This window comes from Macroventuria anomochaeta (assembly GCF_010093625.1).
Source record: "Macroventuria anomochaeta strain CBS 525.71 unplaced genomic scaffold BU25scaffold_21, whole genome shotgun sequence".
NCBI classification, from domain to species: Eukaryota; Fungi; Ascomycota; class Dothideomycetes; order Pleosporales; family Didymellaceae; genus Macroventuria; species Macroventuria anomochaeta.
Window position 1 is genome coordinate 110,818 of NW_022985382.1, and position 24,668 is coordinate 135,485.

The window sequence follows — 24,668 nt, forward strand, 5'->3', positions numbered from 1 at the left end:
GAGATCAAGGCGTGCTTTGCCTCGACTAGCAGCATATCTTTCAAATCCTGGATGTGAAGTCCAAGCGTAAACACGTAGGACAACAAATACGTTGTTACATGGTGCTGGTCAAGGGACTCTTCTTTGGCGAACTTTGCGATGTTGCAGTCTTGTTGTGACGAGAGACGATGCGAGAGCAAGGTGTCCTTTACCGATGTATGGGCTGGTATGACATGGTTTTCGTCAATCCGCACCAAGCTTCCACAAAAACCCAGGATATCTTCAGGATCCAATAGGCGTTCCAACTTGTCCAAATGGTTCTCGTTGGAATCGACGACAATTGCTTCAGCGAGCTCTTCCAGGCTTAGCGGACGCTCAGTGCGTATATGGCACTTCAGAGCACCCGGTCGACCAAGTCGAAATCGTCACCATGGATGTTTCGTAACATACAATCGTAAGTTTCAATGAGAGTTTCCGGAAGTGTCTTCAGGGCAGCGTGCATTGCGTGCACTGATCTGACTCTTCCCAACCAGCGGAACGATCCTTTGGCGCGTGACACGAGCTCGATCTCAAGCGAGCTTCGAGCTTCATCGCTGAACCGCTGTAACCTAAGATTTGTCCAAATCCCTTCCCGCGCATGTATCTGCAGGCAAGGCTCGAAGTGTGTTGGAAGGATTGGCAGTTGCGGACCTTTCTCGAGCGCCCGTTCAGTCACGACAGAATACGATTCTCTGCTGGCCATTTCGCCAGTCCCCAGATTGAGTACCGCCGGCGATGATGGTTGGTGGTTCCGCATGACAGCGCGCTTGATGTTTCACATGACGTGTGTACCTCACCGCGGTTTGCCCGCCAGCTGCACCCATAGACAATCCACGTACCGCAAGACGTGATGGGTGTGATGTCGAAGCAGATGACCATATCCTAGCAAGTGCAAAACGAACGGTGGGTGCAGCGGGGCATTGATGGGCGCATTGATTAGATGATGGGCTTCTTTACTAGCGATAAGCGGCGATTAGGAACCTCCCCCGTGACGGCTCCACCCGAATGGCGGAAGCCTGTACTCTTATGCAATGCTCCAAGGCCTGAACACTGCTTGCGTGCTTGGACCTATCCGTATCCTGTTCACATACTTCCTCTGCTCTATTTCGCTACTGCTCGTGTGTTGGCAGGCCGCTCACAGCTCGTGCCTGCCAAGTTATAGAGCTTCATGCTAGCATCATCGCTGTAATCAGCCAGCTGCACCAAGAGAATCGCAAGCTGCTCTGCCACCGCCCACGTCGACAACAAGGGACGGTGACAGCCTTCGACCAGACCGCTCTCACATCCTCGTATCTTCGTTGAGGTAGTCAAACACAGCAACCGTGCACCGAGCGACCGCACATCTGCCTCCACCATCTCTCCGCTTGTGACATCGTCCACTGTCTTCCACGACGACCGAGCTTCTACGCAACCCCGCAGACCCTCTCAGCGCTCCAGCCGCAGTCCTCCAGCTTCCACACGTCTTGGAATCACGAATGTCAGCTTCTTGACTAGCACCCTGCACACATCTGCGGTCCCACCACTGCCGCCAACAACTCTCGCGTATTCAGCGGGTAACCTGCCTAAGCGTTCGTCCTGGCAGACGGAACGGCCCCATATCCTAATCCCCTAATCGCCTCCGACCGCCCAGCCACGCCGAATCCCCCAGCTCCTTCTTCCCCAGTAACCTCTGCCCACATTACTACCCCCGATACCCCCGCGAGTGCTCCCGAGCAGCCAGTCGCCGCCACAACCGCGAACCAGAGCTCAACCGAACAGCCTGCCAGAGCTAAGCGCAGACGCAGTGCGCCTGAGAGCGACGAGGAGTCCGAGAGCACGGAGCAGCAGGACAATCTAGCAGGGCCATCCCGTCATCGAACAAAGCGCAGGCGCGGGCAAGACGGGACGATGCGCCTCGATAACGATACATCGAAACAACCGCAATCACCCTCACACAGCTTCACAAACGGCTCCTCGCGCTCGTCAGGACCTAGGTCGCCCCTCGGAAAGGTTGCAAATGGTGACTCACATACAAGGGCGGAGGGCAACGGCTCGTACACGAACGGGAGCTCGACAGCAAATGGCAAACCAATACCCACAACATACTTTGGACACGACAGGGACGAGGTCACACGGATCTTGATACAGAGTCTTACAGATCTGGGCTACCATGATGCAGCAGGAGCGCTGTGCAAAGAGAGTGGGCGTCAGCTGGAAGGTCCAACGGTGGCGTCATTTCGCCGCTCGGTCCTCAACGGCGACTGGGACGCGGCAGAAGAGCTGTTGTTCGGTACTGTGATACACGATACTGGAGGGGGTGTAGGATTGGATGACTCGTATGGGAGGTCCTGGGGCAAAACCCGGTCAAGAGCGAATTCACAGCGTTCTGGAGGACTGACCCTGGCCGAGGGCGCCAACAGGGACGAGATGCTGTTTTGGATGAAGCAACAGAAGTACTTGGAGCTCTTGGAGCGGAGAGATTTGGGCAACGCACTGACTGTACTACGACAAGAGCTTACGCCCCTACACCAGGATGTCGGTCGGCTGCATGCCCTGTCCAGGTAAGCAGTCACAGCACAACAACGGCGATGCATTCACTCACAAACTTCAGTCTTATGATGTGCCCTTCCGCCGAGGACTTGAGACATCAGTCGCAATGGGATGGCGCACAAGGCGAGTCGCGAACACACCTGCTCTCTGATCTGTCCAGTAAGTCATCAGAACCATCACGACCATATGGCAACCATTCGCTCATATTGTACAGAGTCAATATCACCTAGTGTCATGATACCAGAGCATCGACTTTCTGCTCTCCTAGACGAAGTCAAAGACAGCTGGATAGGGAATTGTCTATATCACAATACCACAGACTCACCCTCGCTTTACCTCGACCATAACTGCGAGCGGGAAGACTTCCCCACTAAAGCAGTCTTGGACCTCAAGGATCATACAGACGAGGTGTGGTACCTCAAGTACTCGAACGACGGCACAAAACTGGCATCGACAAGTAAAGACACGACCATCTTCATCTATGAGACCTCAACTTACAAGATCCTACACCATCTCGAAGATCATCAAGATTCGGGAGTCACGCATCTAGCGTGGAGTCCAGACGATTCCAAAATCATCACATGTTGTTCGCAGCCGGAGAACTCCGCACGGATATGGGACGTCAAGACCGGCGCGTGTATACTATGCATCAGCGACTTCACATACCCGTGTACGACAGCAGCATGGGCGCCTGACGGCAGACACGTCGTTATTGGATCGCAGGACGACAAACTAGGCTGTGGGATATGGGATCTGAGTGGTCGCCAGGTACACAACTTCTGTGAAGACGGCTCGAAACTTCGTGCGAACGACCTCGCGATATCGCCGAACGGCGAACGTCTCGTCATCATCTCCGAGCACTCGATTGCTGTCTACGACTTCGTCAGCTACAAGAAATTGTGCGAGTGGCATCCTGACTCCAAGCTAACGAGCATCACGATTAGCCAAGATTCGCGGCACATGCTGGTCAGCATGAACCCTGATATGATTGAGCTCATGGAGATCGATAGCGCAGACTTGATCCAGAAGTTTGAAGGACACCAGCAGAAGCAATTCATCATACGCTCAGCATTCGGTGGCGCAGATGAGAACTTCGTGGTCAGCGGTAGCGAAGGTGGGTCCCAGATACCAGATTAGATGAAACATGTCGCTAATCCATCTCACCAGATTCAAGAATCTACATCTGGCGGTCTAACGGGCTCCTTGTCGAAGCTCTCGATGCGCATCCCGGCTGTGTCAATAGCATTGCATGGCATCCCAAAGACCCGAGCGTATTCGCATCAGCAGGCGACGACCACAAAGTCAGGATCTGGAAACCCAGTCGCGCGCCTCTGATGGAAGCCCGCCACAGCAGTTCGAATGGCTACAGACGGTAGCGAGTGTTGCAGAAGTCTGAGTATACCTGTTGGGTTTGAATTTGCATTATTGGCGCATCATGAAAGATTTCTGGTGTTCAAGGTCAGGGTGGGCAGGATGGAACTGGATCTTTTGAACTTGTTGCATCCAGGGAACGGATCATATTTGCATGCATGTTACATCAATCTACACTTAGTGTAAGACACGCAATGGCATTGATTGTTGCTAACTGCTCAACAGCGCAATGTTTGCAGCTAGTGGGCACTTTCCTTTCCATCTCTATTCACTGTTTTCCAGGTCTTGCAGTCGCGTTCTCGGACATCGGTCCGGCTGAACGACGATTCACCCTCGCCGATCGCTCAGCTTCAATCGCTAGGACGATATCACCTCCTTAACCTTGTCTTGTCGTCGACTTGCGTTCGCGTGCAGGTGTCTACCGAGACTTCCCCGCAGTGTTGCTCTTTCCCAGAAGTTCAACGTCCACCAATCACAACACCGAGACACCTGCGCCATACCCTTCTCGACACGGGCATCGCTGGGGTTTATTCTCCGCCCAGCTCTCCGCTCATGACGTCTTCACAACTTTTCAACGTCGGTACACGGAGCTATGTATTCACCCGTATGCGGTGAGGCTTGGGTCCGCCTTAGCTTTACAGCTCCAGCCAAACACCAAGGCCGTTTGCAATACTCAACCAACCCGACCCACAACAAAGAATCCTTCAAGCCGGATGTGAACAAGGAAGATGCGGGGAGCTGTGCATGCCGAGATACACGCACCACGAACGGGTGATGAGGTGCGCGGAGACGACGGAATGACATGGCTGTACAAGAGCTACCCCAGTCCTGCCTTGCTTGAAAATAGGACCTGTGTAGCTGTTAAGTATCTGCAAGTCCCACATTCCTTCCATCCCATAGACCTTCCGTCTATCAATTGAGTCAACAATGGCTCAACCAGTCTCTTTGCTTGGTCTTCTGGTAGCCGTAGCTCCTCTGGCACATGCACAGTACAGCAACAACTCAGCGCCATCTTTCACTCTCCCATCGGGCTACACCACATCCACCTTCAACAACTCTGCCCAACCTACCGCATACACCCGCACTGACTTTTCGCCCAATGCTCTTGCATCCTTGTGGGATCTCGTAGGCCCCGTCGCTACTGGACCGTTGACCAGTACCGCTTCTCCCACCCCAGAGCCCACGGCGTACCTTCAGCCTGATGGCGAGTTCTTCCACCCACTGGTAAGCAGTAGCTATCCTGAAGCAAAGGACCTGAAGCTGCCTGCCGGGTTCAAGTGGGGATTCAGTTCCTCAGCATACCAGATTGAGGGTGCAGCGAAAGATGAGGGGAAAGGGCCGAGTATTTGGGATTTGCTTTCTCATCGGGTCCCGAACTTTGTCAGCGACAACTCTACTGGAGATGTCGTTGCTAGTCAGTACTGGCTTTACAAGCAGGACTTCGCAAGGCTGAAAGGGTTGGGCGTGCCAGGTATTCTTACAGTCCTTGAGAACGCACTCCGATGACTGACGCTTTACAGCATTCAGCCCCAGCTTCTCCTGGCCACGCTTCTTCCCTTTCGGCCACGGTCCAGTAAACCAAGAAGCAGTCCAGCACTACGACGATGTGATTTCTGAAATGCACGCCAACGGCATCGCACCCGCCGTCACAGTAAATCCCCCGTCCCTCTCCATCCGCTCCCCAACACGCATCACTAACCACCCCAGCTCTTCCACTGGGACACACCCCTCGCCCTCTTTACCGAATACGGCGCCTGGACCGACCGACAAATCGTAGACCACTTCTTCGCGTACGCCAAATTCGTCATCTCCCGCTATGACGCCTACGTAGACGAAGCACGTCTCACCTTACCCTCCACCTCACTTCGCACATGCTAACAGCATCTAGTGGTTCACCATCAACGAGCCCCAGTACTGCAACTGGCAATACTCCTACTACCCAGCCGGGAAATACTATCCAGCACCCAACAACATCACCGGCGGTCTCGCCGCGCGCTTCCTCTGCGGCCACCACACGCTGCTGGCGCACGCCAAGGTCGCCAAATGGTACCACGACGAGTTCAAGGGACGGCATAGGATTACATTCAAGAATAGCGGGAACTACTACGAGGCTAATAGCACAAGTCCAGGGGATGAGGAAGCAAGGCAGCGCAACTTCGACTTCAGCATCGGCTGGTTCGGCGGGCCGTGGACGGACGGCGATTATCCTGCGAGTCTCAAATCGACACTGGGAGACCTATTGCCAAACTTCACGCAAGAGGAGAAAGATCTCATCAAGGGCAGTTGCGACTTCTACGCCATCGATCCGTACTCGTCCTTCCTCGCGTACGAAGTTGATGGCGGATTGGACGCTTGCGTGTCGAACCGCTCACACCCGTCGTTCCCGGATTGTGCTGGCTCGACATCCCTCGCACCAAACGGGTTCCCGATTGGGCCTGCGGCGGATCCGGCGATGAGCTGGTTGTACAGCGCACCAAGCGGTGTAAGACGATTCCTCAAGCACATCACCACGGAGCTGTTCCCCAGCATCCCCGACATCGTAGTTAGCGAATTCGGGTTCGCTGAACCATTCGAAGGTTCCTGGTCTACACTCCCTCCAGCATTGTGGGACCTTAGGCGCGCGGACTACTTACAGCAATACCTCGATAATATCTTGTTGGCTATTCATGTCGACGGGGTTAACGTTACTGGGGCTTGGGGTTGGGTAAGTACTCTGGTAGCGCGAGCTTGCGAGCACTGCGCTATGGTTTCGATGAGATAGATACTGACAGTGTGCAGGCGATCTTTGACAATTTCGAGTGGAGCCTGGGCACGAGTGTGCGGTTTGGACTGCAGTATGTGAATTATACTAGCTTGGAGCGGACGCCGAAGGCGAGTGTGTTCCAGTTTCTGAACTGGTTCAAGGAGCATGAGGAGACGGGGAATGCGACGATAAGGATGGTGTAGATATTGTTGAGTGTTCCCAGAGCGAGGCTTCCAAACAACAGGCACGGTACAGATGTGCAAGAGGCTGTTGAGGAGCGGAAAGCCGAACTGTAAAGACAAGAGCACAGTAGCTTCTAGCTGTGTCTTCGTTCGATCCACAAGTCAGAACTGGAGGTGATTGATGAAGCTTCGAAATCTCTGTGGACGATACAAAGGACGGTGACGAGAAGGTCAACAATAGAGCTCTTGCCGTGGCCTACTTCCATCAGCATTTCTGTGACATGCAACTCCCGATTGGCGCCTAGAGACATGAACGGTCTGAATGCCGAAGGGTGAGCGCGCGTAAGGGAGGAGTTGTTCTCCATCAACCCCATTACCACACGCTAAACTAGCGCGATAGGGCTGAGCTCCGACCTCCGCGCAAGCTCCATACGTGTTAGGACCACTTGAACTACTCCGCGCAGCAATCAAGCAGCGACCAACACGACTCCCACACAGCCGACAAGATGCACTCTGCACTGGTGCGACTGCAGAATGCCTTCGGCTTCTTCACAACCGTCGCCTTCACCGTCGCGGCCGTAATCGCACTCAGCAGCTTCGTGTCCCCCCAGAGCCCGAATGCCGCGATGCAAGTGCGCAACGTGCAGGTCGTCAAGGGGCGGCCGCACTACTACAGCTACAAGAAGGAGGAATATGCGCACATCAAGTTTGACCTGGACGCCGGTATGCTCCTCCACACCCGTGCTACCACAAATCATTCCCCTAGCATGTCTGCCTTGAGTGAATGGTGTCCTGACGGTGATGGGTAGACTTGACTTCCCTCTTCAACTGGAACACAAAACAAGTCTTCCTGTACCTCAAAGCCGTGTACCCAGGCACGCGCTCCGAACCCTCCTCCGAAGCCATAATCTGGGACGCCATCCTGGCCTCGTCCTCCGCGCCCTGGCACCAGAACCACTACATCCACCCCACCACAGGCAAGAAGCTGCCCAAGAAGAGCAAGAAGGCACAACTCGCTGAGAAGTCCAACCCGGCGAGCCCATACCCAATCGGCGAGTTGCATTTGCAGAGCCAGAGGCCCAAGTACCAGATTACGGACATCACGGGCAAGCTGCAGAACAGGGAGAATGTGACGCTGGAGCTGGGCTGGAATGTGCAGCCGTGGGTTGGTGCGCTGACGTGGACGAACTGGCAGACGCTGGGGGTGTGGAAGGGGCTTGAGGGCGGGAGGAGCGATGTCTTCCAGTTCCCGGAAATTGGGGCCAAGAAGGTCGATATGAAGGACCTGAAGACGGAAAAAGGCGCGGAGGGGTATAGGTTGGAGGTTGGGGGGGAGCAGCCGAGGAGGAAGAGCCAGTAGATTTGACGGCCAAGGAATTGTAGGCCGAGGTTGACTCATGGACGTCTGCGCTGGGCCAAAAGCCTCGAAGGTGCACCCGTCTGTGAGATACTACCTCTGGGCAAGACGGGCTGAGCTTCTTCATTCAGGCTGTGCACAAAGACCACTATGAGGGGTCCAATGGAGAGCATAGACATCCGGCGTTAATCAGCGAGAACAGCGTCAGTCGTTTGCCATCCGAGCTGTGTCCAATGCAGACATTAAGTGTATGTTGATACGCCAATCTGCATGTCATACAACGTAGTACATATACTGCACACTTCTTGATCGTACTCAGCCCTTTATTCCACAATATGATACACCACCCCCTGTCCCCTCCAATCTCCAACAATCATTCTCTACCGCCTATTCTTATTCTTGCCCTTGTTCTTCTTCCCGCCCTGCATAGCCTTCTGCTTCGCCTCGCCCGTCTTCTTCTGCTCACTCGCGCCCAACGCCGCCTTCTGCCTCAAATACAGGCGCACCACATTCTCCACACTCCCCCTGTCGTGCTTCACATCGCGCATATACGTCAGCCTCGCCCTGCGCGCTCTCTTTGCCGCCCGCTGCACAACCTCAATGCCCTCCACCAGCGGACTGTAAATCTTGTACCACATCTCGACGCCCACGCGCGTCAGCTGCCCGCGGAGCAGGATCGCAGTGTCGACACCCCGCCGACGGATGTTGATGCATACGCCCGCGAACGGGTCGCCGGTGCGTTGGCGCACGAGCAGGATGTCGCCGAGTTTAGCGCTCTCGGGGTTCAGTCTGTCGAAGAGGCGCGTGCGGGCGCCTGTTGGGTCGAGGGTCTTGAGAGAGGCGGCGGTGATTGTAGCGACAGGGATGGGGCAGGTTTTCTTGATTGCTGGGGCGGGGGCGATGATGTTGAGGCCATGGGTTTTGTCTGGGGGGTGTTAGTGCTGCTTCACGGTGAGGCTTGGTTTGGGTTGATGAGCGGTTCGGAGCAGCATCGCTACTCTGGGTACAGATATGGTGTTGTGACAAGGTAGACGTACTCCTTGGCTTTCTCTCCTCGCCGGCGTTCTTCGCTTTGCGATCCTTGGGCAGCTCCACGCCCTCAATTGGCCGTCCATTGACGTATAGATCTGGATACAGCGCCTTGTGCATGCGCTCGGCGAGCGTGGGCGCCCTTGTGTTCTTGTGGCCCTTGGCGACTGGTGTTGGCGTCGTGACTTTGGCTACAGGCGCTGTCTCGATGATCATTTCACGGTTCTCCGATATGGCGTCGGCGGCCTGAGTGCTGGCGTATCGCTGGCATCGTAATGTGCGGATGACGAGGCGCGGGGCCGCGGCCCTCGTGCAAGATATCGCGGCTGACATTGGGTGAGGGCTGGTCGTAGGTCGTGTCGTGATGGACGGAAAGTTTCGAGGTCGGTTCGGCGATGCTGCTTAGTCATTCCGCATTCAGATGGCGCGTTAGATATCGACAAGTACATCACATTCAAGTCACCTGAGCATTGTCGTTGCGTGGTTCTGTTCATTGTGCTTTTGATTTTGTTTTCTATCTCTTGCTTTTGTTTCGTAGTTTGCAGAGCACGCCCATGGCACGACGCTGCACGTTAAGCTGCAACGTAACATCGTAGACGCATCTAAGCACCACATGCAGTAACCGCCTCCTCCGTCGTATATGTAAGAACCGAAACTTTTCCATGCAATGCAGATCCACACCGAATCCCGCAAGTATTCCACCCATGCTTAAACGCAACCCAAAACTCCATGCTGGACGCAAGATAGGTCGATAGGCCCAGAGAAACCCCACTGCCCGTATCCGTGCCACATGAGCAATGCCATGTCATACATACACCGCTATTCCCATCCCTGATGCTCGCTCTGCGGAGAAGATACCGATAAGAAGAATGGTCAAGACACCGCCGCAATGCTGCCGCTTGACGCCAACGAAAATGGAAGGTAGAAAGGTGCCAGAGTGCAGAATATCAAAGTCGAGCCTGGTTGAGCTGGTCGGCGAGACCGCTGATGCCATTGATGCCGTAGGTGCCGTTGCTGTTGGGGTACTGGTACTGCGCTTGTAGTTCACCCTGCGAGAACAAGTCCAGTAGTCAGCAGTTGATCGCGTTGTGCAGGTCGAGTTCGACCTCTCGGCGTGGCGTCTCTACCTCTTCCATCCATGTCAGGCCATTGGCGGCCTCCTCCACGGGGAACACTTCTCGTGCGTACTCCTCCATGGAACGATTACCTTCCCACAGCTCCAGAGCCGCACTGGGGCAATCAGGTTCGATGTCCGGGCCGAAGTACGGAGCGCCCTTCTCGCCGAGCGTGTACTCCAGTGCGGATAGATGCTCTCGGTAGCCGATTGGTGTTGGCACGTTGATCACCACGGGGCCCCGCTTATACCTGACGGGTCTCCCGAGACCTTGACTGAATGCTTTACAAACTTCTTTGGGGGTCATTGATGCGAATGCTAGTGGAACCCTAGGTCTGTCAGTATGTAACTTCATCAGCATTTGGTCTATAAGTTCCTTGCTATTGCAGAAGCCTCAAACGAAATGGAGCCGAGTTGAACAATGGAAACGACTGTGGGGAATAGTCGCTTCAGGTGGAGAAAAACATGCAAAAGCAAAAGACGCTTACCGCTTGCCGTTCCATTTCCGTGGGCCTTCCTTAAATAGTTGGAAAATTGCAGGCCCTACATCGTGCTCCGAATCGAGCCACGGGAGTGGCATGTCTGGGTGGAAAGGTGCCTGCCATACGAAACTACCATCATACTGGCACTCCATGCGGAACAAAGGGAAATCCAGGCCGGTAAAGTTATTATGGTAAATACCACAGTACACGAACGTCGCAGGTAGCCCTATCTGGCGAATATACTGCTCGACGGTAAATTTTGGCGCCCATAGTGGTAGTGACCTCCAAGGTTGGCCGAAGACAGAGTGATCTGGCATGCTTGAGTAGATGTAGTGTTGTATCCCGGCCCTTTTCGCAGCGTCGGCCAATGACCGACCGATCGCAACTTCATCGCCCCAATGCGTCGTGTTGATGAAGGCGCATTGTGCGCTCTTGAACAGATCGTCCAAAAACTTGCGGTCCTCCAGGCGTCCGATGTAAACGGTGACATTCTCCAGTTCAGATATCTCTTGCGCCACGACGCCGTTCAGGTCTCTCATCTGCGCGCGCACCTGCCACCCCAGCGCCGATGCAACTCGAATGAAGCTCGCCGATTGGCGGCCATTGCTGTTGATGGTAACGACGGTCCTTTGCATTCGGAATTCGGTGGATGCGAGAGGAAAATTCAGGTATTCCGAATCTACGGTGGAAGGTGACAAAATCGAATTCCTTACTGACGATTGATAACAATTCGCATGCAATGGTGATGGAAGGAACGGAGTGAGGTTGGAGGTGTACTGCAGGGCGCAAACAAGCCAATGGTTCCGACAAACGGTGTACTTGGCTAAGCACGAAACGGAAGCAGAATCCGAGGTATTGTCAAACAGTATCAAGTAAAAAGAGGTGGTGTGAGTGTGATGGTTAGAGAGGTCTCGAGGTGACGGCGGCAGGTCGGTGTAAAGATGCCGCTGTTCGGCGCGCAGGCAATAACGTGCTCACGGCGCACAAAGAGATTTGATATCGACCTTTAATACCCTGACTACGGAACTGCACGTGCGTCGCGGGTGCTTCGTATGGTGTGGGTATGCAGGGCAGGGTCGCTCTAGTGTGCTTGTCCTAAGGATGGGATGCAGTGCCGGCACAGGTGGGTGCTATGGTAGGCTTAAAGGAAAGGAACCCTAAACACCACGTTCTCAGATGGCATGACACGCTGTCGGAGATGCAGGAGAAAGGCGAATTCGAGCCGCCCTCTGTGTGACTTTCCGGGCCCCGGTTTGGCTTCGTCATTTGGTACGCTGGCCAGAAATTACCTAATAGCTGGTCTATGGGGACGAATAGTATGCATTTAGCATGCCAACAGCTGCTCCTGTGAGCACCTGATCAGAGCGGTGAGGCTAAGCCAGTACTCAAATTGAGCGGAACGCGCTTCGAACGGTGCAATCTGTCAGATTCTGGTTCGTGACCTCTTCCCACTGCGGTCTGGCACTATCGTGAAAGATTTGGCCGGAATAGCATGAGAACACGCCCATGACACGCAGATGCAAACATCACATCCCAGCGACAGCTAGAAACCTGCACCACGAAATCTACCGAATCTTAGTGCGCTAGGCCGATGGGCATGGGCTCCACCTAAAACTCTGCTCGCAATGCAAACGAGAGGGGTTTAGGGCTTGGTGAGAGGAGCTATGGGTGAATGATGCGGGGGAACACGCTAAAACCAGGGACACGATGATGCGCCGCCGGGAAGTCCAAAGGGAAGCGCGGACCGAAGAGACAAGCCGATACCAAGCGCCTTGAGACTGCCTACCTGCCGATGTCCAAAATTGGTGCCTTGTTGGCGGTTATGGAGTTCTCGGAATACATTGCTATGCAGACATCACGATACTTGGCAGGGTGTTCTCTTGATTAACCGAACGACAACTCCCGGTGCCCGGGGGTTCGAGAGATTCCAATAACCCTTGTGCTGTCTTTCGAGCACTTCGGGATGGTTCCCAAGGCTATCTAGGATCATTTTGCAAGCAATAGTCACCTTCCCCACGAGATCCATAACCCATCCCCGGAATATCAACACTCAACGACGACCGTGCGTGCCGTCGATAGCAACGCGATCAAGCCATCGAGTTACCGTCACGTAACTCCCATGATTCAATCTTGAAGGCGTTGGATACGACGCCGGGCGGATCCCAGTAGTGCGTCACCAGACCCTGGGGACTGATGCGCCAAACATGGCGACATCTTGGGACGCCATGCGTCAATCACAGTGTCCAAAACGAGTTCCTGGCGCGACCAGAAGGAACCACAATTACCCGTCGTTCCCAGCATCTGCAACGTGCATGCTGCGTGCGCGGGCTTCAGCCAATGACGAGCTTCCAGACTTCAGCGTTGCCGTCGCCCTCTGCTGCATGCAGCTTTGCTGCACTCAGCTCCTCTGAGTGAAGATGTGCGCCGGCATCAATCAGAGTCTGTACGTGATCTTTCAACCCTGCTGCCGCAGCCAAGAAAAGCGGGGTGTTGCCTGATCGGTTGCGAAGATGGACCGAGGCTCCCTGTGCAAGGAAGTCGCGAAGGATTTCGACGTTATTGCATGTCGCTGCGAGGTGCTACGAATAGTGTCAGCAGGGGCAACGTCATTCTGGAACAATGTTGCTCCAGATCCGGAATGTGAATGGGTAAAGATAAGCTACTGCACCGTATTACCGCCCAGCTGGCAAGTTGCTGCGAGCTGTTTGGCTCACCGATTTCCTGTGCCGACGGAGTACTTCTCTATCAGAGATAAAGACCATATTATTGGGAAGCCTGAGATTACCATCTGTGCTGCAACTCGACTCTTCCGATATCGACAACGGTATGCGAGACACTGTCTCAGGTACAGCGGAACGCTCAACCGTCACGCCAGCTGGACAGGTCGAACGAGGTCTGGAGATAGGTATGGGAAGCTGACTGGAGAGATTCTACTTACAACTGGGGTACAGCCCTGATAGTCTGCGTCATTCAGAAGCCATCGAGGCTCGCTCCTAATGATATCCCTTGTCTCTTGCAGGTCACCCTTCTGAATTGCGTACCCGAGAGCCGTCAGACTTGTCAATTCTGGGGTCATCAGGCCGCTTTTCTGGGGATGCTCGAAGTGCGTCCGTGTTGCCTCGGTCAGCTCACCACGGATCGAGACCATCATCCGCCTTGCAACATCGCCGGGCGATGCATTAGGAATGGACAGCAGATAAGCAAGCTTAGTGAGAGCCGCTTCTGTGGTCAAGTCCTGTCCAAAGACGACCCCAGCCCGACCCAAAATTGTTGCTGGCGCATATGTTGGGCTGACGTTGCCGCTCAGGCACTGCGTTACATTGACAATCACAACCCCCCTCTTTACGGCATCTCCAAGAACGCGTATCATGGCACCATCTGGTCCCGCTGGTGCATTGCCGGCTCCGAAAGTCTCCAAGATAAGCCCCTTGAGGCCTTCCAGATGGAGTACCGCATCCACCATAGCAGGTGTCATACCTGGGAAGACACGGAGAACGACGACATGTGCTGTGTCCAGATTTTCCTGTATGCTGAAGGGGTTGATATCCCTTGATCGATGAACTCTGTGCCAAAGAACATTCGTCCTAGTGGAGGACACAGTAGCCAACGGTACCATGTTGGGGCTGCCAAATGCATCAAAGCTCTCGGCTGAAACCTTCTTTGATCGGTTGCCTCTGAAGAGCTTGAAATTGAAGAACAGGCAGACCTCCGGGATCATGAAGTGTCCGGCGATGATGAGCGAATTGAGCAGGTTGTCCTGGGCATCCGTTTGCAACTCCATCATGGGCGCCTGACTACCAGTCAAGATGACTGGCTTTCCCAGGTTGTGAAACATGAAGCTCAACGCACTTGCTGTATATGCCAGCGAGTCGGTTCCATGAAGGATAACGAATCCATCGAAAAGCTGATAATTCCTATGCACTGTCCGTGCGATCTGATCCCAGTCCTGTGCGTTGATCGAGCTGCTGTCCAATAACTTCTCGAACTCAAGTACACAGTACCTGATACGGCGCTCGTATGTGCTCACGGGTGTGCGTAAGCTTTGCACAGCCTTGCGTGTGCCCTTTGCATCTGTCACAATCTCCAGGGGTTCCGGATAAGAGCCATCGTTGAACACCGGCCGCGGTGCAAGGCCTGATTTCAAGAAGCCTTTGGCGGGAACAAGGCCATCTTTAGACTTCCGCATGCATATTGTGCCGCCTGTATGTTGTTAGCAGTTGCTCAAGTCTTCCAGGCTTCACCGGCCACAGCCACAGATACTTCGCGACTGGTGACCATGCGCTCAGCAAGCTGGAAACGTCTCGTTGACCAAGCTATAGCAACACTGAAAATATTGCCTACCTGTGATAATGATCAAGACTCGTGACTCTGGGAGCTGGAGCTCCAGGAACTCGTTGTCCTCCATATTCGGCGTTCGCTAAACAGAGCCTCGATAGCTCAAACAATCCTTATCTTCGATCCAGAACTATCTCTTCAATCCAATGCAAGTCGAGAATACTTTTGGTCGAAACGGCGGCAGAGCGTACAGCAAGGTGAATGCCTGATAACAGAATTGTGGTCGATATCAAAGTTGAAGCGTCGCGCTTGCCCCAAATTCCCCGAACTATGGTCGACTGCTCGGTACCGCAGCGAGCCGCACAAAAAATCACCGGGTAACAGCAACCTCAGATTATCCGGGTCGCACGATCTTGATCTTGAGCCAACGCAGTCCCTCTGCAAATTTAACCCTGTCTTGCAGCTTGCATCTAGTCTGTGGAGAAAACATGCCTCAAAGTGAAGCCTTCCTGATCGGGCCGGCCCAGCCCTGACACAACACTCACAGAGCATTCCAACCAATCACCCGCTATCGGCCCAATATTATTACCCCTACAAAACTACACTCTATTACCCCCTCAAAACTCCGCACGTGCTGCGATACTGTTTGGTATTACCCCTTCAAAACTGCGATATTACCCCTTCGAAATTGAAAATTTTCAAGCGTCGGGTAAGAGGGCATGGGGGTGAGCAAGGAATGAGGATTGATGGCTTGCGACGGCATTGAAGTGGGCTTGCGTCATGAAGGTGAAAAATTCACCATACCGAACGGCTCCACGCCCACGTGCTGTGTGCTGGATAGAGATGCAGCGGGCAGCGCGGCTCGCATGGGCGGTGCATGCACATGTTCGAGATTTCATCGCAGCCTATTCGTAACCTCAAAGAGCGGAGGCTGGAGAGACATTTGCGTACAGACTGCGCTATTCTGTGACCACATCTAGGTACCGTGATGGCGCGCACAGCACGAATAGCGCTTCTCTGCTTAGGGCAAAAGCCCTCATCATCCCTTGTGCTTTCACAGAACTCAACCTCTTGTAACTAAACCCTTGCATTACCAAAGGAGCAGTAGCTTCTCCCGTCCTCTATAGTTCCAGACTCACATAGGACGTTAAACCAATCAATCAATCAATAGCGCCTCTCCCATGCCTCTCATCATCAAGCACAATACACCGTAGAACTAAGGAGACCGTTGAGAAGTTTGATTCTATGCATTGGTATATGACAGCGGTATGCGTCTTGCACAGATCCTATTATCTCACAACCATCTCAGTGGAAACGGACTTCATCGTCTCGCAAGCAAGACCCTTCTAAGCCTTGCGCTGCTTCTTAGCGGGCGGTTCATCGCCCTTCTTGCCCTTACCTACTAACGCGCGAATGTCGACTTCCTCGCCGGACTCGTCGTCCTCGTCCATGTCAACATCGAGATCCGAGAGTTCCTCATCGTCGAACTCTCCACCGTCCTCTTCGAAGTGCTGCTCTGCGACTGGTCAGTATAGCTCTGCGAATTCAGTCAGATGTACGCACTGTAGTATCTGAGAGCATTGGGCCACATGTCCTCGGCAATGATGGTTGCAACCTCGTCGCCTCCGGGGAAGACCTCGGTTTCCTGGTAGTCCTGAGGATCCTCGTCGTCTTCTTCCTCTTCCTCGTCAACCTTCTCACCAGCCCTGATCTTGGCGAGCTGCTCCTTGTCATGCTTGACGGCCGTCTCGGACTCCTCAGCGCTGACCCATCGGTAGCCCGAGACGAAGGCGAAGAGACCAAAGAAGCTTACTGAGGCATCTTCGGCAGTCTCAATCTTCTTGGCAAGCTCCTTGTACTCTGGCAGAGACACCTCCTTCTTCCTATCTGTGGTCTTCTGCCTTGCCTCATGGAGCTTGACCGCCGCGTCTGTCAGACCGCTGGTCAGGTCTTTGCCCTTCTTCCAGTGGATCTTAACTGGCTCCGAGACGAGACCATCCCAGTCCTTGGTGTGACGGTACCAGAACTTCTTCTCTAATGTCTTGTCCTCGAACCACTCGTTCTCTGAGAATCCGAATTTGAGCGAGAAGCTGCGCGGCGAGCCCTTGGGATCGTCGACTTCGAAGCGAGAGACCTCGAATGTCTCAAAGCACTCTGCAAAGACTTCGGAGTCGGTAGGTTGGATGAAATTCTCGACCTCTTGTGGGCATTGCTCGAAGACTAGCGACCAGAAGTGAGGGACCTTGGCGACAAAGTCGGTGCGCTTCTTGTAGAGAGGAGCCTTGATAGCTTCGGCCTTGCGGACTGGAAATGATCAATGCCTGCTAAGAATGTGGGTTTCATGCCGCTACTTACTAACTTCAGACTCGGCATCCTCAAATTCCGACTCAAGCAAGCTGAGCTGCTCGAATTGAACCTGGAGCTGCTCCGGAGTCTGCTCGTGTTCGGCGTGATCGTGGGCCATCTTGTGAGGGCGGTGTACAATTGTAGTCTCTAGGAAAGGCATGGTTCAGTATGGTGCGTAGTCGCTAGATGTATGCGACTCACATTATGTATATGTAGGGATGCTGATAAGCAAGTAGTGTGTAAGCGGAGAGTCTGCTGTTGAGAAGCTCGAAAGCTTCTCCAACCCAAAATTTTGACCAGGGTCTGTCCTACGTCAGTTTGGGCCAATGAGATGTGGGTACCCGGTATCGATAAGGGTCCCATGTCGCTCCCGCTCGCTATCAATATCATGCATCCTCCTCAACGACGCTCAATCCTGGAAGTTGCAGCTGCTCAGTCTTGTGATCAGGGATTCGCGTGTATGATATTGCGCTCAGTCAGAGCCGCACGATAGAAAGCGCGTGTCGAAGCGCACAGTCAGGATACTACTCCAGGTCGGTCCAGCTCATGTATCTTGCAGCTTTCATCTCCTGAGGTCCTGTCCTTCTCGAGTAGCAGACTTGCTCGTGAGATCCCAGTAGAGTCATGTCCCAGAGCATGGTGGTGAACCGCTCGTTCATGGTGAGCGGGTGATTGCTGGCCTAGCGTCTCGACGGGTTACAACAACGAAGCCAGTTGCTCGATCGCAATCATGCGCTGCTTGCGCATCAAACAAACGGTACTGGGCTTCTCAGGACGCTAAATAGGCTTGATTCGACCGTTGTTCCCTCATGATGTGTCATATTGCGACAACGACTCTCTGACCCTGTGATGCAGGCAGACAGCACTAACACCTTCGAAGTCTTTCCCCCTCAACTACCTCGGACTTCCACAAACCAATCGTATTGACCAACGTATCGTTTCGCTTAAATACACAGCAAGCATTCATACATTTATTATTGAACACCTCCAGAAGTAGCAGCAATGGGTGGCAAGGTTTTCGAGCATTCGAAGCTTCTAACGCCTCGCATGTCACCAGAACTATACCGAAGGATGATTGCGCAGTGCCAGCCAACACTCGAGACTATATTCAGAAACGTTGTTGTTCCTCGAGAGGCCCCCAACAAAATAGATCACGGCGACATTGACTTCTTAGTAGAAGGCAAACTTCATCAAGTCCCGGACGAAGATATTTGGAAGTTGGTTGAAGGCGGCCTTGCAGCTGAATTTGTGGAGAAGCGAGGCGAATCTCGATCCTACGCTGTCCCTCATCCAGACATACTGAATGCATACGTGCAAATCGATATCGAGCTATCTCCTGGGAACGGTATTATCGGTGCGGCCGATCTCTTCGAATGGATGAAGTTCATGAAAGGCGACGCCGACCTCCTGCAGATCATTGGTATCGCACATCGGCCATTGGGTCTGACCTGCAACAACCGAGGCCTTCATGTGCGGGTGGAGCAGATAGAGCCATACGATAAGAAGAAGGCTCTTCTCTTCCTAACGCGAGACCCAGACCAGGCGATGCAGTTCTACGGCTTTGACGTCGAGAAGTACAAGGAGGGCTTCAAGAGTGAGACTGATCTATTCGACTGGGTGGCTGCGGGACGGTTCTTCTCATCTGAAACATTGGAGCATCGGGTCGAGAAGTCGGCCGATCGGTCGAGACTGCTTAAGAGGCACATGTATCGTCACTTTGTGGAGGACTATATGCCGAAGACCACCAGAATCGCTGGCAACCGTTGGACACGACAAGAAGTCCTTCGCGCGGCCACCAAGACGTTCGACGTACAAAAGAAATATGACGACATGATGGCCACACACAACGCGGAAGAAGCAGAAAAAGAACTCTGGCTGGAAGTGAAGGCCATCATACCCGCGAAGGATAAGGCCCTCTCGTCTGCAGTCAAACCTCTGAAGCGCTGGGTCAGGTTCAGCAACTGTCGACCAGTGATTGGCGATCGTCCAATTCCGCATACAGAATACTTCAGGTGGTCAGAGCACGTGGTGCAAAGCAATAAGAATGATGTTCTTGGATGGGTTGCGCTAAACTGGCAGGCGGTTAAGAGCCACGACAGAGCGTATGAGAAGCATCATGGGCATTCTCCGTACGGCCCATACTCTTCTGAGCAGAGCGAAAGCTAGCCGACAATCACAATGCAATGCCAGTTGTACTTGATTCTTATGTTCGAACTCCGAGCGCTCCAAGGCAGTCCATTGCCCTCAAGACTGAGGCTTAGCCATCCCAGATCCGCAACTCCTTCGCCTCGAAACAAAGCAAGCAAGTGCGGCTTTTCGTACGTCACTGGACCGCGCTGTTATCCTAATGATCTCTAAGCTCATGCGGCATGGAATCACACCTGAAGCTCTGCTACATCATTACTTCACCCTCGCCGCATTCCTCGCCCAATCGCAACCTTGTTAGCCAGAAATTGGCAATGAGCGATACTTTCACCACCATTATTCACAGGTCTGCGCGCTCGCTCCGAAAGCCTCACACCTACACTGCTCGACTCAAGAACAAATAGCGAGAACGGATCTCGCTACACTTAGGAAGTACGATATTCTCATCTCACATGCCAGCTCTCTGCTCTTGACGACTGCATAAAAACACACCGTGACACTTTCGGGATCAGGAAACTGGATACTCTCAGCATAACTAAAGAAACGAGAGGATATTACTCAACGTATGCGAAAGTAGCCAAACAACCCTTCTGCATTATTCTTTAAATCTTTGTAGCATACTTTACGTCCTCACTGCTTTGTCAACCCCACCTACTGTCTTCCTGGCATAACCGCCCGAAGTACCTAGAGAATCTAGAACTGACTCAAACACCTCGATGCATCCATTCCATTTCTTCCCTTCATTCCACCTCCCTCGCCCTCAACCTGACCATAAGCGCTGGCTTAAACCAAAGCAGATAGATCTTCTGCCCCTGATCCCACCCCTCGCTCTCAGGCAACAGCTCCATCTCAAAACTCCACACCAATCGGGCAAGTATACTCCTCATCTCCGCCCACGCAAGATTCTGTCCAATGCAGTTCCTCGACCCCATCGAGAACGGCTGCAGCACCGAGCGCCTGTCATCGGCATACTTTTCATCGCCGAGCCAGCGCTCTGGGGCAAAAGTGTCGGGGTCCTTGAAGTTGAGGTGTGAATGGTAGGCCGGGTAATGGGGGATACTGATACTTGTATGCGGCGGGATGTATGCTCCACAGACGGTAGCGCCCTCGGGGGGTGTCATGCGTGGCATGTCGACTGGCAAGGGTGGGTACATACGAAGGGATTCCTGTATGACGGCTTGGAGGACTTTGAGGTGACTGAGTGATTGGAAAGACATCTCGGACTCGTTTTTGAAAGCGGATCGAAGCTCGCTGAGCAGGCATGTTATCCAAGTAGGGTTCTTGAGAAGGTAGTAGACTGCTCCGCTTAGGCAGGTTGCTGAGGTTTCGCTGCCTGCTATGATCAGGAGACCGCTTGTTAGTCTAAGCTCTCCGGGCGTCATGCCTTTGTCTTCTTGGTGCTTGAGTATGTGGATGCATCATAGTTAGCAAGTGCATCTCATCTCGGACTTGCAATTACCTGAGGAAGTCGTTCCGGTCAGTCTTCGACCTCAACCTCCTCTCCAGCTTCTCATCCAGGTACCCAAACTGCCTCTTCCTCGCCTGTTCCAAAGCTGGCCACCTCCTCAATAAAGCAAATATCGGCACTCCAAAGATAGGATATGCTCGAAGCGGTGCCATGAGCCGAACCCATTTCAATCCGGCAAAGGTATTCTCGATCCAGGAGTGACACGCGTCGGCCTCCAGAGCGCCGAACGGCTCGCCAAACGCTAAGTCCCCTGTGATATCGAACGTTGTGGCGTTCATCCAACGTGTCACATCGATAGGAGTCTGTGTTTGCGCTCGAGCATGCAGCTTCGAGATCATGAAAGTAATGTATCCGGTGATGATGTTTTCTTGGCTACGTAAGGCCTGCTCAGAGAAAGCGTGGTTTATCGAGCGACGCATACGGGTGTGGTCTTTGTCGGGGGCCACTGAGGCTGATGAGTACTCGCTTCGAAACTATGCAAGGATCAGGTTTTACCTAGCATGCTGTTCTCTCTCTCGACCGGGTCGCGATGATAGAATGTCCAGTCTTTCTGGAGCTCTTTGCCCTGTCCATAGATATCTGTTACGTTGGCCAGCACAGAGTACCTGCATCCTAGTAGGCTACATACCTCGCCAGGCGTCGGGGGAGATGGTAGATAGTATATGAGGTGCTATGCGAACAACCTCTCCATACTTCTCATGAAGCTCATGCCAATCGTTTATGTAATCGCCTGTGAGTCGATCATAATAGAATGGAAAGTAGAATCCAGCGCGTAGCTTCGGTCCAGGGAAGCTTGACAGTGGATGGAAGTAGATGTTGTACAGAGCGCGGAAGATACCGTATGTCAGGTACTGAAGCGTATGTTAGTATTATTGTTTTTGTACGGTGGGAGCGAAGTCGTACACCGATGATGCCTAGACAGAGAAACTGCATTGGCGAGGTGCCGGTCAATAGACGCTCTGTGGTCATGCTCAGATTACTGGTCGTAGAGTTTGGTAGCAGCCGCAGTCTCTCGCAATGCTGTGAAGCCTTTCAGGTCTGCATTGAAGCCCAAAGGTAAGAGAGAGTCACTGAGGAGGAGGAGGATGGGTGCAGTTGTCCAGGTGGGGTGATTGCGGTCCTGTAATGGTGTAGCCTTGGCAGCATCATGGACAAGCGTTTGTTGGGTGACCTTAAAGGCAACGCAGGGCTTGGAAGACGTTGTACAACCAACACCCTCATCTGACGAGTAGAATCTAGCCAGCACAATGAGGGGAAGTTGCAGGTGTAGCATAGCTACCAGGCTGGCAGCGCTACCTGCTAGCCTGGGAAATGAGCACGTGCATGACAATACGGAACAACAATAAAGGGGACTGCAGACAGAAGGAGGTTGTAGATGAATTATTAAGAACTGCAAGGATAATGCATTGAAGCAAGAGGCTACAGTGCGCAACAACAGCTATAGAAGCAAAGGTATCTATGTATGTATGAACCAAACGCCAGTCATTGTAGACAGCCCAAGCCTGATTACCCAAACGCCAACATCATAACAGCATCGCGTCGTGACGAGAATCAAGTATATAGGTATGCAGCAAACCGACAAACTCTCATTGCGGTTCACTTGTTGCCTCGTCGGCTTGTGATGTTGTCTCGAGAGCTGTTGAGGCTTCCTTTTCCGATGATGTGATAGCCGCTTCGCCCGTGACCTCCTCCACGTGCACGGCAGCGGCCACTGTCTCCTCGACAGCAGGTGCAGACTCGACGACTGCCTTCTTCACTGGATCCACGTTCTCAGACGTCGGCTCCATGTCGACCTCCTTCGACAGCCTTGACGGCCTCTCAATCCCAGCGTCGACAGTGACGTACGAGCTGGCATCGCACCCTTCGCCGTAGAATTCAGTCGGGGAAAGGTCACCCAGCGGCCTGCGGTCTTCGTCCATGGCATCTTGGATGATCTTCCGCAGACGTGGGCGCTTGACGGGCTCTTCGATCTCAGTCTCTTCACCATCATCGACAGCATTTGCTGACGTTGTCCTTGGCTGCACGAGTGCGAAGTCAGGTGGTGGGATGTTCTCCTTGCCCTTGGACAGCTCCTCATTCTTCGCTTTTGTCTCAGCGTCGTCGTCAGAGCTGATGTCGAGTACGGAAGCAGAGTGCTCCATCAGGTTGGCGGCTTCTTGCTCAGGTGTGTCTTCGTGGATCTCGAAGAACCAGCTCTTGGGCATAGTCTCCTCGAGCGCTGAGGCTCGCTGGGGTGCGGGAGTTAGTCTGGCGGTGACGGTGGACTTGGGTGTGTAGTTGGAGATGGTGCCGCTGAGTGCTGCATCGATGGAGAATGGAAGCGCGCCTTGCGAGAAGGAAGGCGGGTCGACGCGGCGGAAGGGCGAGCTGGATGCGCGGCGCTTGGAGACAGCATGCAGACGCTTGTTCTTTGGCGAGCCGCGGCTGTGGCTGATGGGTGTCGACTTGGCTGTGTTTGGGGAAGAGAGGGACTTGCGGATGGATGGCATGGAGGTGGCTGGAGAGGCGGTGAGGGAGACACTGGACCTGGCAGGCGAGGCGACCATGGAGAACCGGGCAGGCTTCACGAACCCGTCACTGCTGGTGCGAGACTTCTTGGTAGGTGAGCTGAAGACAGCCGGGTCGGTGTTCTCGCAGTCCTCCTCGTCGAAGATCTCAGGCTGGCGTTGGCGCTTGCCGATTGACCATGTCGCGCTGGGCTTCAGCGGGCATGCAAAGCTGGGAGTGCTGGGTGACAAGGCTGGACAACGCGTTCAGTAACAGTCTCTGCTCGACTATCGACTCATCTTACCGTTCTGCCTGTTCTTGGAGCTGCCGAGTGCCTGCAGGCGAGGCGTGCTGATTTCGCCAAACGGCTGGCGCGTGAAAGTAGCCATTTCGACTGATCAACAGCGAGCAAGGGTAGTGATGTCGAAGGAATAGGCCTTTGAGTACGATATTTGCGATTGAAGTCGAAAGCGCACGCCGTGGTGGTCGAAGTAGTTGGGCGTGCTGACGATGCACGACAAGCGGGGGTCCAGACGTGTCTCGCGATTTGGCGGCTACAAGATCCAACGGTCGTCCAAGCAACAACAACAGCAACAGCAGATCTTCAACTCGTCAATCTCTTCACAACAAAGAGGCAGCAACAACGAAGAAAGTGAACGACAGGAATCCGAATCAGTCAGGAATCATCTTCCCTCGAGCGGGAACACGCTTCTAATCAATGCCTGGCGACGCGTTCCCCTTCTGAGTAGCGCGACACCTGTCCGCCCTAAGGCGCGTCCCTGAAGTGCTCCACCGACACGCAGATTCAGCACCAGCGCAGGGATCCGTTCCCGAAACCTTGATTTGTAGCACGCCACTCTTTATGCGGGCCTCGCTGACTGGCTAGGAGGCATCCGTGCCAGGTTTCGGTAGAGCACCGGTGCCTGCAAGGCTGGCTTGGGTCTCATGCGGTGTATGCTGGTCGCGAACGCGCGAGTGATGCGAAACTTCGCGTTCAGCGTGGACGTGAACCCCGGATCGTGCAGCTGCTACATCTGATGGTGCAGATGAGCGGTTGGACAGAGTCTGGAGGAGTGGGGCTACAGGTGATCGCCTCATCTAGTTTGTATTCAGTCGGTGAGT

The 24,668-nt window shown here is 53.7% G+C and overlaps 12 protein-coding genes across 12 annotated transcripts; 5 read left to right on the forward strand and 7 right to left on the reverse strand.

Moving 5' to 3' along the window:
- Positions 1 to 239: 239 nt before the first annotated feature.
- On the forward strand, positions 240 to 957 carry BU25DRAFT_95816 (uncharacterized protein). Its single transcript, XM_033712273.1, has one exon. It carries the CDS (start codon positions 444 to 446, stop codon positions 867 to 869), a length of 426 nt encoding a protein of 141 aa, XP_033560514.1. The 5' UTR covers positions 240 to 443; the 3' UTR covers positions 870 to 957.
- A 948-nt stretch (positions 958 to 1,905) lies between these two features.
- On the forward strand, positions 1,906 to 4,637 carry BU25DRAFT_440709 (WD repeat-containing protein-like protein; the record flags this gene model as incomplete). The annotated part of the gene is made up of 6 exons (XM_033709196.1): positions 1,906 to 2,017; positions 2,075 to 2,558; positions 2,609 to 2,706; positions 2,762 to 3,661; positions 3,715 to 3,848; positions 4,566 to 4,637. The coding sequence occupies 6 exons, from the start codon at positions 1,906 to 1,908 to the stop codon at positions 4,635 to 4,637; spliced, it is 1,800 nt and encodes a 599-aa protein (XP_033560515.1).
- A 24-nt stretch (positions 4,638 to 4,661) lies between these two features.
- BU25DRAFT_394991 (glycoside hydrolase family 1 protein) lies at positions 4,662 to 7,061 on the forward strand. Its single transcript, XM_033704769.1, has 5 exons — positions 4,662 to 5,389; positions 5,439 to 5,569; positions 5,626 to 5,754; positions 5,807 to 6,622; positions 6,697 to 7,061. The coding sequence occupies exons 1-5, from the start codon at positions 4,846 to 4,848 to the stop codon at positions 6,862 to 6,864; spliced, it is 1,788 nt and encodes a 595-aa protein (XP_033560516.1). The 5' UTR covers positions 4,662 to 4,845; the 3' UTR covers positions 6,865 to 7,061.
- A 288-nt stretch (positions 7,062 to 7,349) lies between these two features.
- On the forward strand, positions 7,350 to 8,203 carry BU25DRAFT_440711 (signal peptidase 22 kDa subunit; the record flags this gene model as incomplete). The annotated part of the gene is made up of 2 exons (XM_033709197.1): positions 7,350 to 7,566; positions 7,653 to 8,203. The coding sequence occupies 2 exons, from the start codon at positions 7,350 to 7,352 to the stop codon at positions 8,201 to 8,203; spliced, it is 768 nt and encodes a 255-aa protein (XP_033560517.1).
- Positions 8,204 to 8,411: 208 nt separating this feature from the next.
- BU25DRAFT_95865 (uncharacterized protein) lies at positions 8,412 to 9,696 on the reverse strand. Its single transcript, XM_033712274.1, has 2 exons — positions 9,238 to 9,696; positions 8,412 to 9,125 (listed from the first exon to the last, which is right to left on the reverse strand). Exons 1-2 carry the CDS (start codon positions 9,560 to 9,562, stop codon positions 8,581 to 8,583), a joined length of 870 nt encoding a protein of 289 aa, XP_033560518.1. The 5' UTR covers positions 9,563 to 9,696; the 3' UTR covers positions 8,412 to 8,580.
- Positions 9,697 to 10,055: 359 nt separating this feature from the next.
- BU25DRAFT_95938 (uncharacterized protein) lies at positions 10,056 to 10,797 on the reverse strand. Its single transcript, XM_033712275.1, has 2 exons — positions 10,357 to 10,797; positions 10,056 to 10,278 (listed from the first exon to the last, which is right to left on the reverse strand). The coding sequence occupies exons 1-2, from the start codon at positions 10,702 to 10,704 to the stop codon at positions 10,177 to 10,179; spliced, it is 450 nt and encodes a 149-aa protein (XP_033560519.1). The 5' UTR covers positions 10,705 to 10,797; the 3' UTR covers positions 10,056 to 10,176.
- BU25DRAFT_411735 (nitrogen metabolic regulation protein) lies at positions 10,548 to 11,959 on the reverse strand. The gene has a single exon (XM_033706628.1). The coding sequence runs from the start codon at positions 11,458 to 11,460 to the stop codon at positions 10,828 to 10,830; it is 633 nt and encodes a 210-aa protein (XP_033560520.1). The 5' UTR covers positions 11,461 to 11,959; the 3' UTR covers positions 10,548 to 10,827.
- Positions 11,960 to 13,155: 1,196 nt separating this feature from the next.
- On the reverse strand, positions 13,156 to 15,230 carry BU25DRAFT_432144 (asparaginase-domain-containing protein; the record flags this gene model as incomplete). Its single annotated transcript, XM_033708698.1, has 3 exons — positions 13,156 to 13,404; positions 13,764 to 15,025; positions 15,167 to 15,230. The coding sequence occupies 3 exons, from the start codon at positions 15,228 to 15,230 to the stop codon at positions 13,156 to 13,158; spliced, it is 1,575 nt and encodes a 524-aa protein (XP_033560521.1).
- Positions 15,231 to 16,446: 1,216 nt separating this feature from the next.
- Positions 16,447 to 17,564, reverse strand: BU25DRAFT_343605 (uncharacterized protein; the record flags this gene model as incomplete). The annotated part of the gene is made up of 3 exons (XM_033702964.1): positions 16,447 to 16,616; positions 16,664 to 17,404; positions 17,456 to 17,564. 3 exons carry the CDS (start codon positions 17,562 to 17,564, stop codon positions 16,447 to 16,449), a joined length of 1,020 nt encoding a protein of 339 aa, XP_033560522.1.
- An 884-nt stretch (positions 17,565 to 18,448) lies between these two features.
- BU25DRAFT_449312 (uncharacterized protein) lies at positions 18,449 to 19,612 on the forward strand (the record flags this gene model as incomplete). Its single annotated transcript, XM_033709635.1, has 1 exon — positions 18,449 to 19,612. The coding sequence occupies one exon, from the start codon at positions 18,449 to 18,451 to the stop codon at positions 19,610 to 19,612; it is 1,164 nt and encodes a 387-aa protein (XP_033560523.1).
- A 719-nt stretch (positions 19,613 to 20,331) lies between these two features.
- Positions 20,332 to 22,028, reverse strand: BU25DRAFT_432147 (cytochrome P450 monooxygenase-like protein; the record flags this gene model as incomplete). The annotated part of the gene is made up of 4 exons (XM_033708699.1): positions 20,332 to 20,953; positions 21,051 to 21,504; positions 21,688 to 21,910; positions 21,963 to 22,028. 4 exons carry the CDS (start codon positions 22,026 to 22,028, stop codon positions 20,332 to 20,334), a joined length of 1,365 nt encoding a protein of 454 aa, XP_033560524.1.
- Positions 22,029 to 22,436: 408 nt separating this feature from the next.
- Positions 22,437 to 24,217, reverse strand: BU25DRAFT_411740 (uncharacterized protein). The gene is made up of 2 exons (XM_033706629.1): positions 23,851 to 24,217; positions 22,437 to 23,799 (listed from the first exon to the last, which is right to left on the reverse strand). The coding sequence occupies exons 1-2, from the start codon at positions 23,933 to 23,935 to the stop codon at positions 22,646 to 22,648; spliced, it is 1,239 nt and encodes a 412-aa protein (XP_033560525.1). The 5' UTR covers positions 23,936 to 24,217; the 3' UTR covers positions 22,437 to 22,645.
- Positions 24,218 to 24,668: the final 451 nt, after the last annotated feature.